This window comes from Aythya ferina (assembly GCF_964211825.1).
Source record: "Aythya ferina genome assembly, chromosome: 1".
Lineage (NCBI taxonomy): Eukaryota > Metazoa > Chordata > Aves > Anseriformes > Anatidae > Aythya > Aythya ferina.
Genome location: NC_140296.1, coordinates 105,535,406 through 105,555,809, shown reverse-complemented (window position 1 = coordinate 105,555,809; position 20,404 = coordinate 105,535,406). Strand labels below are relative to the sequence as shown.

At 36.4% G+C, this 20,404-nt stretch overlaps 1 protein-coding gene across 7 annotated transcripts in view; it reads right to left on the bottom strand.

The window, feature by feature from the left end:
- The window catches only part of ROBO2 (roundabout guidance receptor 2), an 897,160-nt gene that overhangs the window by 5,352 nt on the left and 871,404 nt on the right, over positions 1-20,404 (bottom strand). For 5 of the 7 annotated variants that reach the window (XM_084538901.1, XM_084538898.1, XM_084538899.1 and 2 more), the window contains 4 exons: positions 17,743-17,925; positions 12,873-13,043; positions 5,736-5,996; positions 1,058-1,258 (listed from right to left, as the gene is read on the bottom strand). In XM_084538901.1, the coding sequence (XP_084395027.1) occupies positions 1,058-1,258; positions 5,736-5,996; positions 12,873-13,043; positions 17,743-17,925 (816 nt within the window). The remainder of the gene's footprint in view (positions 1-1,057; positions 1,259-5,735; positions 5,997-12,872; positions 13,044-17,742; positions 17,926-20,404) is intronic. The other 2 variants (XM_084538904.1, XM_084538902.1) reach the window with 1 other exon arrangement.

The following is a 20,404-nucleotide window of genomic DNA, read 5'->3' as shown; positions in this document are numbered from 1 at the left end:
TAATAAGGAGAAAAACAAAACAAAACAATAAAAACACAAACCAAAGCCTATGGCAATATTACTGCAGCACAAGATGAATATTCAGTAGGTTGGGAGAAGGGAGTTAATTGCTAAGATGAAAAGTGATGGATGCTAAAATTCAGCACTTACCAACACCATATCCATACCTGAGATAGCACATTTCAGGGTGTGTGAATCACCAACAGCTCTCTTACAAGCTACTGGGAGGTAACAGTAGGTAGGTACTGAGAGTTTGACTGCCGCAAATAGGAGGCAGACATGCCAACAACTACATTGCTTTTACTAGTAAAAATACCAATATGCCTGAGCTAGGTTAGATGTTGGCATACTTCTTCAAGCAAGAGACTCAAACCTTTCAGGCATTTAGTACCACCATTATGTGTGCAGCATTAGTGTGGTTCTATCAAGGTTTAACAGATACTGAGTAATAATAAAAAAAAATTTGGAAAATAATTCCTCTGGCCAGGAAAACTGAGGAAGGAGCTGGGATATATAACTGAGAAACTGGGTAGCACAGCTGAAAAACAGGACCCATATCCAAGAGCAGAACACTACTCAACAAGCAACAGAAAGTTTAGGAAAAGCACAACCTTGTTAGTTTAGGAAAAACACAACCTTTTAGGAAAAGGCACAACCTTGCCACTATGACCAGGAAGTTCAGTTTTCATTCACTCCTCTGAGAAAAATCTCCAATACTTTTTTTTTTTTTTTTTTTACTTTGCAAAGAAAATTCTAGAATATTAGAATTTCTATTTAATTTTGACACTGTTTCCAATTTCACTACTACTACACATTTAAAGATGTACTATGTAGATAACCTTGGCATTACTTAAAAAGATTTGGACTGGTTCAAGTGAAACAGCACATGAACTTCATTTGGTTGTCATCAAAGGAAAAAGACCTCAGAAGTCAAAAATATCTTGATAAAATTTAATCTGATTATCACACTGAAATTCCTCCTCTCTTCACAATGGATTTATAATTTGTGTCTTTTTGTGTATTTGAGAGTTCGAACTATAGCTAGAGATAAACTTACATAATTCACCAGTAAACTGTCCTTGACTGTTTGATCCCACATAGCCTATATCAAGAAGGTCACTGGCATTGCGTTGGTGACCTCCTCGCAAGACTTCACCTTTTCTAGGTCCGGTCGATCCTTTAGAAGAAGCTGTTCCTGAAGAGCTGTGTCCGCCAGGGGATGGGAAGTTAGGTTTACTATAAGGTACCAGTGCCTCTTCTAGAAAAGCAAAACAAAACAAAATCAATACACTAGAAATAAACAAGCTATTCTGTTCATCATATTCATTCCCTGCTTTCAGGTATCTATCTTTTATCTTCCTTTACAGTATAGCCATTTCACCAAAGAAAATACACAGCTCGTTGTACCCCACAGACCAAAACCAACCAAACAAAAAAAAGCATGAGTTTAATCTTTCTTTCTTGTAAATGCACAAGTTAGTTTGTATTAATTATAAAAAGCCTAGATTCATTATGAGGTAATAGATCACGAATCATAGATTGTTTAATAAAAATGGATACACATACAATTTCCAAAACAATGCAGCTATAATTAGATTTTTGCTTCAAGCCTACATGAATATGCTTTTTCCTTTTCTTTAGTTTAAATTATGGTAACATTACCTCAATCAATTTAGATAAAAAACTACAATATCAGCTAATTTAATTAGCTTCCAGCAGCTCAGTAATTTCTAATGAAGCAAAGTACGCTGAAGATTTTTTTTTAACTGGCTGTGAATTACATTGGAAAATATTGTATTACACATAACATTAGCAGTTGTAATATTTGGGGTGAGTAAATCTTGCAGCTTGTTTCATATTCTGTTATGAGGAAAAGGTTCACTTTTGCTCACTTCACCTCTTAGGAAAGACCTATAATAATGAACTGCTTGCAAGAGTGGCATTAATACTCAATAAAACACAGGACTGAATATCTTTACATAGCATCAAGTAAAACAAGACATCTCATCTGATTAGAGTTTCTGGGGCATATTGTTGTAATAATCCTGATCTAAGAAGCAAAACAGCAGCACTGATTTAACACTGAAATAGAAGAACTATTTTCTTTGTTGCGTATGATCCACTTTTGCTGTCTTAGAAGCAGAAGAAAAAGACGTTGCTAAATTGTTTGAATCAAGATAGAATCTAAGTATATATCCTTAGCCTTAAACACAAAAATTGCTCTTTCTGAAATCAGTAGAATATCTCCTGCTTGAATCTTCATTTTTTTTTTCAATTGAATCTGGGCTAAAAGGTGTTTTGTTGTTGTTGCTGTTGCTTTTTTAATATTCTATTTTCCATTGTTTTCACTCTTAAACAATCTGATGGGGAGAAACGTACTTTCTTTGACAGGGAGCAGAAAGAAAAGTAGGTGGGGATGACTGGAAAGGAAGAGAAGATAAAAATGCTTTTATTCACAATCTCGAAGCCTTTGCCTTGGCTGCAGCAGGGGCACACAATTAACTTAGGGAAACGCTAAACGAGAACATATTTGTGGAGGAGACACAGGACTTTCTTCTCTGTGTCAACCAACACAAGTGTGTAGGATACATGAATTCCCCATATGATCTCCTATTGAACAGAACCTTTTCATAAGATAAATCTGTTGCAGAAGAGGGCAGACAGCCGACTTCTTTCTCTGCCGAAGTATCTCCCTATGGCTCTGCCCAAGGGACCAGAATATTTGCACTGCAGGACATAAGGACATTATCAGCGTTTTGTGCTATGACTGTGTTGCCCTTGCTGAAATGTAAGGAATTGCTTAAAAGACATAGTAAAATGCCATTTAACAGCCAAAGCCTCCTAAATTATGTTACCTGTTCTTTATATATCAACTCCTAACAACAGAATCTGATGCAAACCTGCTTTCCAAAGGCTGGCTGAAATATGGAACAGCTTGCATTAAGGCAGCAATAAAGCAAGCAACATAAATCAGTTTAGCAGAAAGCTGGATATATTTTTAAAGGATAGAAGGAAAAGTCACTAGCATTACAAAAGAGTCTGAAGATGACATATATGGTCAACTGATTTGTTTTTCTAGTTTGTGGACTCGGGATAAGGCCTCCTTTGGGTTCAATGAAATATCGAGAAAAAACGACCATGAATAAATATAAAGTACATTATCATTACAGAGCATATGGTGTGTTAAATTACCTGTTCTGTCCTCAGAAATAAATGTAATCCATAAAATAAGCAATTGTAACATAAAATTAGGGCTAAGTTTTCTGTAACGTTGTAGCACATGAAAAGTAGGTGTCTAAAGTCCTTAGAATAGGCTCACTTTCATTAGACAGCTCTCAAGACAGTGCCCCATGCCTCAGTCTTGCAAAGAATATGGGGAGGCTTTGTCAACGCCTTTCTCTTTGAAAGACTGAGCCTTTTCTGAAGTTATTCTATAACATAATTCTATCCTATACAAAATCTGGGTATGCACGGGAAGTAAGACATTTCTATACCCAACAGAATAACCAAGAGGCTAACCAATATACCCAAGAGAATAACCAATATTGTCAAAATTATTTTAACCTTATTTAGCACTACTTTCTGTAGAGGGGTAGCTGAGAATGTCATATTTGATGTGCTTCTCCTGTTGTCCCACAATTAAGCCATTAGCAGGAACTCAGCTATCTTGTCTATTCTGAATGCAATCAGTGGACACCTGCTCCCAACATCAGATATTCTATTTCTATTCACCTTCAAAATAAAGCATCTGCTTTCAAAGTTTCACCCAAAGCCTGGCAATGTCTGAATGAAGCTCCCTTAACTGCAAGACACTTATTTTACGGAAGTTAATAGCTAATGATAACTCCCTCTGAAAATATTTGAAAACTGGAAGAGAACATATTACCAGAGATCTTTGTTATTAATAAAGGAAAAGAGAAGAAGCACAACTAATATTATTTAAAAAATAAGCATGCCATCCAAGTGCAGCCTTCTAAAAAACTAACAGAGAAAAGTGTACAGAGTAAGAAAGACATAGTGCAGAAGCAGGGATGGGAAGAAAGACATACAGGTATGAAGGTCTGAACCTGTCCCACCAGTTTAAAACCACAGTACCTCCTAGAGCAACCCTCTGTCATGCATGAAGGATAAGCACTTGCCCTGGTCATCCTGAATTTGACAAGAACAAGACACTCCAGCCCTAAAGTCAGTGCTCAGATAGGGCACTGGAAGTGTCAATATCAAGTTCTTTTTATTTATGGTCAAAAAATGCAAGTCATGCAGTATGGGAATTTTACTACTGTGTACCCTCTATGTCACAGAATAACTGACAACTTCTCTTTGTACACTTAAAGTAGAGGAAAGGAGGAAAGTTGTGGTTAAGAAGGTCAAACAAGTATACTTAATATTCATTTCAAAAAAAAAAAAAAAAGATGCATGAAGTATATTGTGCTATTTTGTATACATTTGTACATCTTGCACATTTTAGTTAAAATTGTCATTACACCAAGTAGCATTAATTTCACACACTAATGCTATTTTTAAACTGAGACTTCACATCATCATTTAGCAACATGAACAACTAACCACTTGTTTATGCAGCTGAAAGATTAAGGGGTATTAACTGTATCATTACTGTTACATTTTAAAATATGTACTGTATTTTAAATGTTTAAACTTTAATATGGATAGCAATATTTCCTAGGAGGACTTTACTCAGTAAATCCTGCCCCCATGGCAGCTTTGCCAGCATACTACTATTTTTTTTAGAATGTCATTGATATTAGGGTGATAAATTAACTAGGAAAGTTAGTATTAGAATAAAATCTGAAAAAAAAAAAAAAAAAGATGAATAATATGAGTGTGTCTATTGTCACTACAATACAGCTACATACAGACTTGAAGAAGTAGTGTAGCTCTAAAGAAAGCTCCGCATATCATGTATTTTTTTGTGTGTTAATTGTCTTTGAACAACTGCCTTCTTGTATCACTTTAATCATCACTAGGATAACATATAATTAGTGGCTTAAAGAAAATACCCTAGTAAGGGGCTCTGAAACAGCAGCTTTCACTCGTGGTCAGGCTGAGAAAAGGGGTTTGCAAATGGTATAGAACTGCAACTCCAGTTCATCATTGCCTCCTTTACACATTTTTACAGACTTGAAATCCATTTAAAAGATAAAGTCAGCACTCAGCAACAAGTAGGTCCTGTATAAAGGTGAAAGCCCATGCTATCATCTTGCTAGGCCTAGGAGATGAATGTTATTTTGTCATATACTTGAATAAGGAGAAGACAGTGTTATAAATATAGTTTGAATGAGTGGCAGTAGTTCAGAAGGACATATACTGAAACAACTGCCAATTTGGATGCAAGTTGAAAGAACTAGAAAATATAGCCCTGTATGTATGAAAAAATACATCTAACAGAAACTACTCTAAAAATCTCTTCCTCCTTTCCTGCCTGCCTGAAACTGCTCCTCTTTTTCCTACTGCTATGCTTAACAACATTATTAATTGCCAAAACACCGCAAAGAACACACCAAGTTAGGTGCTAATGAGATTTCATGGCTGCAGGAGGGAAAAAACTTGGACCACAAGCTCCAATTTCACTATGTCTCTTTTTCATTTTCTAGCGTGAGCCCCAGCAATGTGGGAATGCAGGGATGGAAGGCTATCTTAGCCAGATACAGAAATCCTCAACTGAAAAGCTTCAAAAAGCCCTCTACGTGGCCTCATTTGGTGCAGCGCACACGCACCTGATCCGAATGCTTGCTTGTGTTGGGCTTTCCTGAAATCCTCTTGGCGATCTGCGGAGCTTATCCACTCCTGGGTTTGCCGCTGCCACTCTAGTGACGTCCTAGCTTGCCGGTCCAAGGAGCTCTTTGTGTCATCTACGCTGGGTGCATGCTGCCTCTCAAGAGAGCTTCCTTTCCTCTCTGCCGAGCCTCCACGCTGGCCAGGGACTATTTGCTGCCTTAAACCCTGACCAGGAGGCGGGTCGGGTGGTGGTGGAAGATCTAAAAAACGTGAATAAGATTTAGATGAACTAATTTTTAATTCAAACAGAACTTCTATTTGATGCTGAAAAGAAACAAACAGAAGAAATCCCTCACAAATGGTATGAATCTGCTGATTTTAAAAAGAGGAAATTTCATGTTAATCAAAAATGTCTGTTTACTTTCCACTAGTTTTCTACCACAGGTTATTGTGTTGCTAGCTCTTTCTAACATCCATAATAATCAATAGACTCTGAGCCCTGACTTACGTTTCCAAGAATGATATTTATTTTCCATGGGGTATACTCCATCTGGCTCTTTGTGTAGCGACTAAGAAGAAAGAACTGTAAGAACCAGATCTGTGCCAGTTGACAGAGTAATTTTCCCCTATCATATTGGGAGGCTTGCTTCATCACCCCCTTTTTTTGGGTTTCATTTTCAGCTTGAGGCTTACACTTAAAATCTAAATATGTTACTTCAACAAGATGCCAAAAAAAATCCACAAAATCTTGGGAAAGAATTATTCACAAAACCTATTGTCACCGAAAATGCATCAATGTGTCTCTGGTAAATGCATGTTCAAATGGAACAAGCAATGAGTGAACATTTTATTCAAGTACAATTTCAAAGTTCTCTCAAAAGCTGTAGTCCTCACAGACAAGAATACCACCACTCTTAAGCTTATCAGTCTTGCAAATATAACCAATCAAAACACAATTTCAGTTGAAAGGTGAAAGACACCTGCCTGGTCTCTCTATCAACATACCTTTTTCAAGTTTATGACTAAGATGCTTGTAAAATTGGTGATAGAGCTTCTAATCACATTTGCAGAGGCAAAAGTACACTGTGTTTTTTAGTTCATGACCCAAGCTAATTATAGAATCTGGACAATGGCAAATCTAAATGTAAGACTTTCACATAAACCATATGATAGACTAGTAAGAGTTAAGAAAATCTTTAGATTATTAAAAAAAAAAAAGAAAGAAAGAAAAAGGAGAGCATATAGTATACTCTACCATATAAGCTACCTGTTTTATATTTAGTTTATATTTAGTTGTTTAATTATCGTTCTGGTCAATGCATAAATAAATCCATGCAGCCTCACTAACTTCACTAAATCTATGTTAGTTTACACTAGGTATGGTTACACCTCACTTTCTATTATTTTGTACATTCATGTTGTGAAGGTTCATCAAGGAATTCAAAAGGCATGGAAGAGTAAGTTACCCTTTTACTTGTAGAAAGAGCTGATTTTCATAATCCTAGTGAGACTTAAACTCATTTTATATATTGTTGAGGAGGCCTTTGAAGCTAAATTATTTTGAAGCCTCTATTTCAGCTTTATATGAAGCTTCATGTCCTTGCTGTTAGAGGTAGTATTTCTGTCTCCTACATTTGGGGCACAAATGCTTCCAAAGTTGCTGTGTGCAGATGTGTGGGTTATTTGTATCTAAAAGAGAAAGAAGTTGTATCTGATGTTGCTTCTGTATATTTTTTAAGAGCTGAAGTGTTATATCCCAGATTAAGATATCTATCTTCTGGCTAGAATGGTTTTATAACAATCTTCTAGCCAGTTTGGTGTATTCTTTATTTGCAGATCTAATTTATTTGAGAAATTTTTAGTTATGAATATAGATGTGACCTTTCATGACAATGACTATGCTTGAGTTAATGTAGGTGGAAGCAGGAGAGTATGGGAGCTTGCCAATGTTAAAATTGCTTATAGTGTTGGCTTCCAAAATGGCTTTTCTTATAACTGATTTTATTGCAATCATAACCAGCTAACGTACAGAACAACTGGCATCTGCTTATGCAATCTGAAATAGATATTACTGAAGTTGTGATGTGTAAGCAATGGAGATGTATTGAATCCAGTAAGCACAGTCATAACATGTCACTGGACAATGCAATTTTCCAAGATTAAATATTTAGTTTAATATAAACTAAAATTGTAAGTAGTAGTATCACTACCAAAAAAAAAGAAAAAAAAAAAAAGGTTTAAATTATTGCATTATATAAACTTAATATACAGCACCTTTCTTCAGCAATTGCAATCTAATAGTTGTTATTAATTAGATACTGAGAAGCAAAGACTGTACTTAACCTGTCCTGTATGTTCTAGATCTATCTGTTACTCCTGGAATTACAGTAGGATTATGCTGTTGATTTGACGTTAACCTGACTTCTGCTTTTACATATCCTCAAAATGGGCATAATAATTGCTTGATGAATAGAAATGAAATGAAAAACCATGTTTGTGAAGCTCTTTGGGTGTTTTAGACCTGTGGCTGAGGTAGCTGAAATTAAAAAAAAAAAAAAAAAAAAAAAAAAAAGTTATTTTCTGATGAAGCTTCACAGCTTCACACAATTCTAGAAGGATTACAGGGACTACAGAATTAATATGAGCTGTCTCCAGCCTGAGTACAAGCTTACTGAACTATGCCAGATATGTCTGAGAAGATCTGTAGAGGAGGTTACTAATTCTAGCCAACCATCACCTGACTAAACCATTCGCTTTTTCACCTTTTTACTGAGGTTGATTGTCACATTAACACCTACCCTTCCTTTTTAATAAAAGAAGCTGGAGGAGAGCTCTGTGTGGCAATGTGTCTTTTGATTTGTTCCACAACTCATCTTATGCTGCAGATCTTCTGTTATCTTGTCAGAGCATATATAAAGACACCGTGCATCTGGAACTATGAGTTTCTGTCTCCAATGCCACAGAGAAGTCTCGCCTTTTCCTACCTCTCATCTCTCTTCCCAGCAAAAGACATCTATTTGTCTCAGCATACACTTGTAAGTCTGTACATACATGATGGCTAATGACTGGGATTTCAGCTGCTACTAAAGGGTAACAGAGATCAGACGACTTAGTCCTCTCATTCCCTAACAGGCAGACTTATTACCACAGAGAGGCAAGCAAACTCATTCCATAATGTCAATCACTCCAGAAAAGATTTGAATGTAGAAAATTAGGGACTTCAGGAGGATTTTCAGTAAAGATAAATGTCACTGATTGTCACTGCACTTCCATTTACATGACATTAATCTTCCAGGTGCCAGGTAAAACACCTGAAAATCCATATTGAGCTAGTAACTTCCTAGGCTAGTGGGATGCCATCCAAACTTCCACTTGCAGCATCTAATGGCAGGATTATCAGACTTGCAAGGCAATTTTTTAAGTGTATCAAGGAAGGGAGGGGTGAGGAGGAAAGGGGCAGTGATGGTCTTATTGATTTAGTAATGAAGGGATTGTGACTGAAAAGCTGTAGGACATCAGAGTGCCTTATCAGAGGCAGATGGATGTTTGGCTTGGGATTACTCCAGCCTTCCTTTAGAAGGCATAACATAGGCCAAATGATTCAGGCACCAGTTAAGCTTCGGCTCAACCTCTCATAATTAACTAAAAAAAAAAAAAAGCAAGTTATAAAACCAAGAAGTATAAGGACATATCTTTCTATCTGTGCTAGTCATTTGTTTTCCTAGGGGTGTTAATTACTGCTACATTTAATAAGTCTCTGAACTATTTTCTAGCATCAGTAGGTAAGCAACTTCTCCACCGCACACCTTAGCAAAAATTGATCTGTAATACACAATAGCAAGACAGCGAGAAAGTTAATAGGAATCTTAAGTCACAGTTCTCCATTTTAATCCATAACTACATGTCCTCTATGACTTCTCTATTTTTTTAAAAACAAACAAACAAACAAACAAACAAAACACTTTGTTCAACTAAGGAAGAGCTTTTAACTTCCTCTGTGGATTTTCTGTTGTTTCCAAAGTCTTTTAGGATAGGGAAGTTAAAAACCAAGTTGCACAGGAGGACAAATATAATGATTCAGTCTAGAATCAGTCTCCAGAGGATTCTGACCTTAGAATGAAGGAAATGAAAAAATAGGCTTTTAGGAGATTTGTATGGATTGGTGTCAAAAGTAAGCATGAAGCTGTATCCTCATATGCTTAGAACATCTGGGATCTGTGTGATACACATTAAACATTACAGTTCCATGGGTCCTTTACACTATCCCACATGGTTACAGTTAACAAGGAAGAAGTGCTCGGGAAGTGTACTAGAAAGGGCAGAGAAAGGACATAGCTGGAGCTTACTTGAAATAGAAATTTAAAATGACATATTCAATATGTGATGAGCCCTAAACACAGGATGCTAAGACTCATCCAGCTTGGGAATTTGAATAAGACTGACAAACTAAGTATATTCTCATGTGAGAAATCCAAGGGGAAGCAGTAATAAGGGAATGGATTAGAGACATCTCCAAGAGAAAACTCCAAACCAAGAGAAAATGTATAGAGATGTTTCCCACTAAAATCAGGAAGGCCCAGGCTGAATAAACAGCCCTGAATTTGAGCTCAAAATTGCTGGATCTGTCCCAGGCTCTCCTACTTCTTTTTTCTAACAGCAGCTTAAGAACAGTAGTATTGCACATCTTTGTTAATTTCATTGCAATATTCTACACAAAGCACACAATTCCCATTTTTAATTTCTGTATACCACAGGTTCCTAAATTTAGTTTGTTTACATGCATACAGGTGGCAGCAGCAATCTTTAGCTTCATTAATTGACAAATGTTCTTTTGCAAATTTAGCTATGACTCAGACTTGCCTTTACACTTTAATGACTCAGTAACACTTGAGATGGAAAAACAGTACAATTTGTGTTTGTTTCTGTGGTAAGAGAGAATGAGAAAGGATTCTCTATGATTTTAATACATTACACATTTTTACTACATACAGTAAGCATTTGAATTAGGTTTATAACAGAAAAATTTTATGTTACCTGCACACAAAAGTTGTTACTGTTACTGCCTATGCCTGAGTGGTTGATCGTTGAGCATAAGGGTATAACACTGGTGGTCTGACTCAAATATACTAAAAAAACTCCACTACAGTTAATGCTTTATAAAGAATAAATCAAAGACCATAGAAGATTCCTCTCTTTAAATAAATCTTAAAATTCATTCTCCTTCACCAATTCAAAACAATGTCAGATTTTATGATGGAGTCACACCCTGAGGAGTCATGCTTCTCTCACGACCTGAGTTAGATTCCCATCTTCTGATAATCACCTTATTGATAAATATTCCTACAGTAATAGTACTCAAAATAAAAAAAGGATTAAAGTCCCAGCACACTTAGTGCATTACAAACACAAATGTATACGCAATTTGTGGCCCAAAAGGTTCATAGTTCAGTGTGACAGGATATGCCATACAAAAGTGTTGAATTACTGTATTCACAGAAAGAGTATTGCCAGCACCAAAAGCAACACCCAGAATTTCTATAGAATTTCTACTGCTCTCATGGACACATCTATTTAATAGATCTGTGTAGCATGGAGGCTTCTGGAATATATCCAGAAGTGGAGGGCATTAACGTTTAAACCAATGAAAACCATATGAGTAGGGTCTAAGTTATTTTGAGTTCTTTCCTCAAATTATATGGCAGGGAGGGTGAGTCTCAGAACATGAGATATAATGATAACCTTTCTAGTAAAGACTTTCACTTCTGGAACCCGTTTTACGCTCTGTGGTCTGACAATCAAGGAATCTGTCAGAACATATTGCAAAACTATCTGTATACCTGATGAACACGGCTGAGAGGAGAGCTGTGGTTGTTTTAATGGCCACAGTCCAGCTTGCATACTGTTAACATATTTTTACATGCACCTAGAGTAATAAATAAACCATACTAAATATGCTCTCTACCAAATTTATTTATTACATGCTACCTGACAAAAGAAGATAATGAAGGGATTCTCAAGCAATGGTTACTAGAATTCAGAGGACTTTTATTCTAAAGTGATTTTTTTTTTTAACACCTTCCACATCTGCTGGAAGATTTGTTGAGGTGTACTAAAAATTAGGAGACAGACTCACTGGCATCACACTTGTTTCCATGGTCAAGCCAGTGTCAGGAGTGTCACTGAGGCAGGTGGATCAGCTGAGCTCTCAAAATCACCCTGCCCTGAAAGCTGCAAGAGAGGTCAGCATGAGGAACGTGATCACGTTCCCATCTGCTCGGCATTACAGTTATCCTTGGTGGCTCCTTTAACATTGTTTTTCCATTTGCCTGCTTGTTCCCTCTGACCATTTCAACACTTACAGTGACCAGTCATATCAGAACAAAAGAGGGGGAGGTAGTCAGCTGGCCACCTTCTTATCCAGCCCTCCTCAAAGAGTAACAGACAGCAACTGCATCTTTTGCCAAACTCAAGACCGGGTGGACAAAGATAATGGAAAGCTGAGCTGATCTTAGTGATTAGAAGAGCAGAGCAGACACACCTGAAATTTCTAGATGGAAAGCTGTGGTCAGAGAGAAATGCAGATGAAAGAGGAAAACAAAGTCACTGATGTCAGTGAATTTCAGGAATGAAGCAGGGAAGACAAGATGTGAGGCAGAATCATGCCTCACATGAAAGTATGGCACTTATTACTATAGCTGTGGGTGACTGTGAAAAACAGCACAAACCAAATAGAGTACTGTGGGACTGGCTGTACATTTCTCCTTAGGAATTCACTATCTGCTGCTAGTGCTGGTGGTGGCTATTTAGATTTAATGTGAAATTACCCATGAGTCACGTTTTAATGTTAACTCATATACAGCACAATTATTATTTTTTTGTAAGATTTATACTGAGATCTGAAAAAAACTAAGAGATGCTGACTTGTTCAGAGCTGAAACAAATAAAAGCTCCTTGAAGAGTCACTTAACCAGGTTCCACACTGCTAGCACTGCCACACTGCAATACTGCCAACCCCATTTCACCAAACAAGTAATTCATGGTAATGGACATGCCTTAAAAGAGAGTTTTATGCTCCCCCATTCTGCACACCCGCTTGTTGCAGCCCATTGTCAGGGGCTCCCCACCACCACACTTACCATCTGTTATTCCCTCCCTGCGATGAGGCAAGGGGGGTTGGTCCAACCGGCCTCCCTTGTGTTTTTTAGTGGGCCTTGGCCTCTGATTCTGATTGACAGCTCCACTGGTGTTGCTGTCAGTAGAAAAAGGACTGCTTGGCCGAGGTCTCTGAGAGGAAGGGTATGCTTTGCCTAGAAAAAGAGAAACCAGATGAAAAAAAAATATTATTGACTTGAAACAGGCTGTTCTATTAATGTCTGTTATGAAACATTAAATAGGGTCTAACTCTCAGAGGCAAGCAAGTGTCCCCATGAGGTACCTGCTGATGACAATTGCTTAAGTTACACCACAAGCGAAGTGAGAAACTTGGCATTCTTTTGTCTTTACTTTTGTAATTAAAGCCATTCCATCTGTTGTGCTAAAACTACTGCACGCCATGTAACTCCTATCTGCTCTGTGTTCAGAACAGATGTGTCATAACAACTCCTCAGCCTTCAGCAGGGAAAGAAAACAGTTCTGCAATCATATCAAATTTATCTCCTCCTGCCTTCCACCTTCACGTTTGCTGAGCCAGATTCTCATTTTAGGAGCTCCCATGTGCACAGTATATCTGGAGTAACTCCATTGAGATAAACATTACTGGTTTTGCAAGCTATGTAGCAGTGCAGCTTTGTATACTTAAGGGCTCTCTTCTCTCAAGAAATAAAGATGGAATTTAAAAGGTAAAATTTTCCTGTTCATTTCAGTATTTTATGTGTTTAATTACAATGTATTCTGAATGCATTTATTCCCCAAATGTTTTTTATATATAGACTAAACAAGCTACATGATTTCTCTTTTAAAATCATCTTTGATGCTGTTCTATGGAGCAGGTCATGATAAGCATCACAGCAGAAACTGCAGGAGCACAGTTCATTTACTCCACTTCTTATTTTGATATTTTTATTCAGTTAACACTTTGCTAGGCTTGTTCATTACTTAATATCTGAGAACACTAAGTATCACTGACTTTTAATTTCTTTCTTTTTTTTTTTTTTTCCTGTATGTTGTTCTTACCAGCATCTCAGTGCTGTTAATATTCTGATGTGTTTAGAACTTGTATATAACATTATTACTTTCTTTAACCTCCCCTGCAGGGGGAAGCTTATAAACCAGTCAGAACTTCTGCTCTGTCAGTGCAAGCGTAGGCCCAAATGCTCTGAGATTTGGTGAAAAGTGGCAAAACGGCTGTTGTTTTTCTGATCAACTGTTCCTAAGCTAGTATGAAGCTGCTTTATCTTCTAGTTAACTTAGTCCAGAGTCTACCCTCCTGTGAGTTACATTTTTTCATAAAAAAAAAAAACTTAAAAGAGCCAAAATTCTGGAAGAGGCATGCTTGAGTACCACACTGTTCTTCATGCATTGTAACAGACACGCTTATTTCCAGCATGCCACCACATACAACTGGATTTAGATAAGCCTAATCAGGAGTAAAATGCTACCTACTACACTATTTTAAATATTCTCAATGCAAAAAGAGGGCAAAGTGAAAAATGTAGCTATAGTCTAACATACTACTTAGCATTAATAAGTCCATGTTAGAATAACACCTCTGTATTTGACTTCAGTATTTTTCTGACTATCTAAGGCCTGAGCTTTTATCTTCTGACTGATGTGCACCCTTAGGAGGACCCTGCTTTTAGGCTGGCTTATCTCACAGCTGCATGTCACTGCCAGCTACCAGAGGTTACCACATTTGAATCATTCATGTGGACTTTTTGTAACTCTTCTCTGGAAAAAAAAAAAAAAAAAAAAAAAAGCTAATTGAACTTAAAGAATATGAACTGTATGCCTTTGATAACCTGGCTCATTTAAACTGAAATGGGTTGCAGAACACCCACCCAAGCAGCTAATTCTGGAGATGGGAGAAGCAGTAATAAGCATTTGGGCTGAAGGCTGGAAACACCAACCTCTATAGCTTGCACAGCTGCAGCTAGACAAAGAAAAGTGATCAAGCCCTTGTTTCATAGATAAGTATAAAAGAGTAGATGAGCATGGACAAAATATCAAAGATCTTGTTTAAAAGTACAAAAAAAAAAAAAAAAAAAGGCCACTAATGTGAAGAAATTTGGATTTAAGCCCGAAATTCCATCCTAGTTCACATTATGCTACACATATGTTTTGTAAAAATAAACTTGCAACATCCAAGCACAACTAGCAAGTGCTGGATGAAGAACCTTCACACTTATTCTCTGAAGTAAAGAAATGTGATTATAAATTCAGAAAGTTGGTTTGGAAAAAATATATACTCTAAAAACTCTCTCTTTTATCCCTCCATGAAAATGAAGAAAAATAAAATAGCACTGACCTAAATCGGACACGGGGCAAATACAAATGGTGTGTGGGCTCCCAAAACACATCTTTCAATGCACCTAATATCTGATTACAGCATTTTATTTTTGTATGCAGCCCTTCCAGGAAGAACTGCTGAGCAGTGTCAGATTCTATAGCAGATTTAGTGTGTGCAAATGAAGACAAGGATGAATTCACTAATTCTTGATTTAATTTCCCATGGGTGTTAAAAGGAAAACTGGCTGAACTACGTTGGCAAATCACACAATGGTTTCTGGAAAATGGAATCAAAGTGTCTTGCAGGAGAGATGCCTTGCCTTGTGCCTGGATTTACCAGAGCCTTTTATGCTTGGCAATCAAACACACCCATGTGAGTCTATTAAGTTGGACTTCTTTCACATCAGTGAGAATATTTCACACCTGTTCTGAAAGGAAGAAAATAACTGTCCCAACTGCAAAGGAGTAAAAAGTCAGGAGCTTCAGTTTTCCTCCAGAGCAGGGAACAGAAATAATTCTGCTGCTTCTCCACTACAGAACACCATTTTGCACTATGACGGATTTACTGTGGTACAGCAGATCCATAATAGGCAGGTCTGATTGATCACACTACTCTGGGAGGTATCATATCGTAATGAAACTACAGTAAGCCTTGCGGAGTTGTTTCCATTTGCTGATATTTTTGTGGGGGGAAAAAAGGGGAGGGCTGTTTCCTTACAGATGCTTCCTGTTTCACTTTAGCCTCCGGATCATTAAGAGAATAAAAAGACAACAGAAAGATAGCCACAGGAGTTGGATACTTCTTTTTCTTTTTTTTTTTACCCTAAACTCTAATAATCTATCCATGGAGTTACATGGAAGTGCTCAGTTTAAATGTGTTTGTGACCTGATTAAGCTAAGAAAATACAACTGACAAGAGAGCTCTCATCCCATTCTTGTATATTGCATTTACATAGCTATGACAACAAATCATCTTTAAAAGTATCTCTGTGTTTGCATACCCATATATTTTTGTTATGTGCATGTTTGTGGTGGAAACTATACTTCTCAGAGGGACTGAAACAAGTGGCATTAAATTGGGGTGAATCTTTGCATTATTTTTATTGAGTCCATAAAAACACAAAAATGAAAAGGTTGGGAAGGATTCGCTCCTTTCATTCAAGACTGTTTAGGAGACTCTTCAAGCATAACACTATAATTTTAAGTTATTGTTTGGTCCCATTTGCCCATAGTAGATGGCTGAAGATCTACAGCAGCTTTTTCTTTCTTTTTATTTAAATGACAAAACAAATTTACTCAGTCAATGTCCCACTAATCTAAGAAGTAAATGAGGTTTTTAACTATTTTTATCAGTAAAGTAGCCATCTTTTAAGGATGATTATGTCTAACCAAACTCAATGGGAAAGGTCTCAATGATTTAAAAAAAGCTGGAATTTCACCCTGTAGTTTGTTGTTGGCATAGGATTGTAGATTCTTTTCTTAATTCCTAAAAGCCACTGTTTGTCATAAAGTCATCATATGCAGAAAGCCAGCAGTTATTATCCCTAACATTTGGAGACATTTATCCTGAATGCACATATTTTACTGACGGATAGACTTTATACAAGACAAATAATTAAAATTTTAAAATGATAGGAATATTATGGGAACTGTGGGTAGGAATAGGAAGAGAAAGTGTAACAGAAGATATGACCCAAATTCATATTTACTATTAGGTTGTCTGGATTTAAATAATGAGGTATTTTTGCTATTTCAATAAGACTGAGAAAATGCAAACATATTCTCTGTAGCAAATATTTAAAAGTATGTTTTTTTGCATGCTTGTTTTTCCTAAAAATAAAATAAGGAGCTTTAAAACTATGAATAAAATTATATTTACTTTTCATTCATTCATTCTAGAAGATAAGATTGGTTGTTTTCAAAAGTAGTAGTCACTTCTGTTACATTTAACTTGGCTAATTTAGTTGGCATAATTAAAGTTAAATTCAATCAAATATAATAATTTATTGAATTAAATATTTTTAAAGCCAGCTGATTGAAAATACTTTTAAACAGTTTGTATTGTTAATAATAAAAGCACACCATTCCACCCCCATGTTTAGAAAAACGTCACAGAAAAATACATTTTTTTTGCAGGAAGATGCAACAGAAAAGCAGGGATGGAGATAACAGTTTAAATGTGATTTTAATCATTGAAAATGTAAATGATTGTGAGGAGACATTGCAGAAATGAAATCATCAAAGACTGCATCACAGAATTAGTGATTTCTTCACCGAAATATTAAACAGAGCATATGTCAGTAAATCTATTGAGGAGTCAGCATAAAGAGAAATAGTAGCAGACTAGAAGTGCTGATTAGAAGCTTGTGCTATTAATTTCTTCAAGTGACTAAAATGAAACATAATGTAAGGTTTCATTTAAAATATACTGATAAAAATATCTCCATCCACCTTACTACATGCACGTTAGACAAATGTGAAGTAAAACGCAGGTTCACTGAAAAGAAGAGAACAGGCAGAGACACCCTTCATGCAGAAAGCATCAATTTTGAGTCTACAAACCTGCTCTTGTCAGGCTGGTTCCATCCAGCCTAAAACCAGCTTTATCTGCTGCTGCAACCAGTGCTTGTGCAAAACTGCCGCTGGTAAAGATCGAGTCATCTGAGGAGCTACCTACACTAGATCTATGACTAGAAAAGTTACGGTCCTCATCAGACGCAGAACCCCATCCATTTACCATTGAACCTAAAAACAAATGTAGGGGTCTAGTGAGTTGTACAGATTTGATATTTTTTGATCATCTAAAGTTTATAGACTGACTTAACATGTCTTTTCTCAACAGGAAACTCAAAGTTACTTTGACAACACTTTGTACAAAAGAACAGTATTCATTTAATGGCTAAAGACCCACTTAATATGTTCTTTCTCAACAGGAAACCCAAAGTTTATTTGAAACAATTTGATATAAAAGAGCACTGTCACAACTAAATGGGATCCCATTCATAGCTTGCTCCATGTAGCTCTCATCCTGTAAACAAAATGATACACATCCTCTACAAGCATGAAAAATTTTTTTTGAAAGTTAATATATTTTCCCTGAGACCCAAATTAATACTTTTTTTTTTTTTTTTTTTTTTTTACTTGATTTATTTTACAGCAGTATCTAGTTCAATATTTGCAAAATGAAGTCTTAATTTAGGACAGCACAAGTGTATGTCTCAGCAGATATGGCTGAAGTCAGACATAGGCTTCAAAAGTTATCCTGAACAAGACCAGCATCATATCATTTTCTCAAACAAACCTTGAAACAGATGAGCAATCTTTATGGCCCAAACAAAGCTGATGTAAGGTAGTTCATTCCGGGGGATTAAAATTTCCTTTTTAACAGGTTAGAAATAGACATTCAAGAGCAGAGCAAATACACACTCAAAATGAATACTGAGTCAGTCAGTGAGCCATACCTTCTAGCTATAGATTACCACCACTGCAGGAGAGCAAAGTGATAACAACGTCATAAAAATGGACCCAGAAAACCAGATACCAGTGGGGAAAAAAAAAAAAAGAAAAAAAAAAAAAAGGAATATAGAAATCTTGATGTAATTAAAATGTGAAGAGCAAAACACTGAGGGAAGGAATCATATTTTACTCTTCACTTATATTCTTTTATTTTTCTCAGTGCACAAAGGACCTATCAACAGTACAATATGTATTTTCCAAAGCCATCACTGAATTCAAATTTTCTGGAAGTACTGAAATTCTGTTTCTTTTGAGGTTACAGATGGAGTTGATGGTGTTTTGTACTTCTGAAAATCATGCATAAATATCACAGGATAATTCTACAACGTGCATTGGAAAATGAGGCAAAGAATACACAGCTAGCTTTGCTCCAGGAACAGGGCAGCCCCACTTATTTGTTACCAAACCCAGTTAAAGTACAAAGCTACCACACTGCTTTTGGGACCTGTCACCACATGGCATTGCATGGCACCATGTAGACATAGAGTATTATTGCTCTGAGATGGCACAGGTTCCTCTTCATCTTATAATGAAGATGAAGGCTGCTGAAGGCTGCTTTTTAAAAAGTGGCATACATATGTTGAGAAAAATCCCAATGAACCAATGAGGATCTGCAGAGAACCAGTTTTCCAAAATATGACAACACGTGGAAAGATACATAATGGCCTTGACTTTACTATTCAGTAAGCACAGGTGAATTTATGTGAATATATATAAAATGTACAGCAGTGTAAGTCATGTTCTTCAAAGCGCTTTTAATATTTGTCCAATAAATTATTATTTTGTTTGAAATCGTTAACTAGTAAATCAATGCTGACCCAGTTATTAGAACCAAACTGATAGGCTACATAACTATATCTATATAACTACATACATCATGTAAAATATAAAATATACTGAGAAAATAAGAAATGAGTACAATAAATGAATACTGAAATTTAGTCTGTAGCATGCTGCATCAAACAGCCTGAGAACAACAGATTATTCTGTGATGTGGCAGTGACTGAATCTTTAATGTCAGCAAAGTGGTGGGCTACAAAAACAAAAGTCCATACACTCCTAAGATACAAGAAAATAAACTGAAAAGGTCTATGGAGGTCAGACAGGCAGAAAGTGTGGTAAGTGCAACAGAGAGTGACAGGGTTTGATTCTGCTTGCCAAGAGCACACAAAAAATTGTTATTTTCCAAACAGATTTGACCTGATGTAGACAGATGTAAGGAAGCCTAGATAACAGCAAGGGAAGGCTAAAACTTCATTTCCTCTGAGAAGACTAACTGACAATCTGAACTAACAATCAAAGTGTGATAGAACATCATAGAGAATGGAGAGTAGAAAGTCTTAGTAAGAGTTTCTGATTGTGTATAAAAAGAGATACTAGAGATAAAACACTTCGTGCAGATGTAAGAAAATGAAATGCTATAGCTGAGGACAATTTCAAACAATTGCTTATCAACACATCCTGCAAAATATGTAAGCACAAGCTGAAACATAAAATATGATTAGACCTGCAGATATCAAAGATATTCAGGTGCTGAAAACTTACAATGTATTTTGTTAGTTTCAGGGCCCAAGGGTTTTATATGGTTCTATTTTCTGTGTAGATGCATATGGAAATACATATTGAATAGAGTATGCACCAATATACATAGGTTTCTAATATACTGGAGGACCTTTTAAAGGTAATTAAGGTTGAATTTCCATTTGCT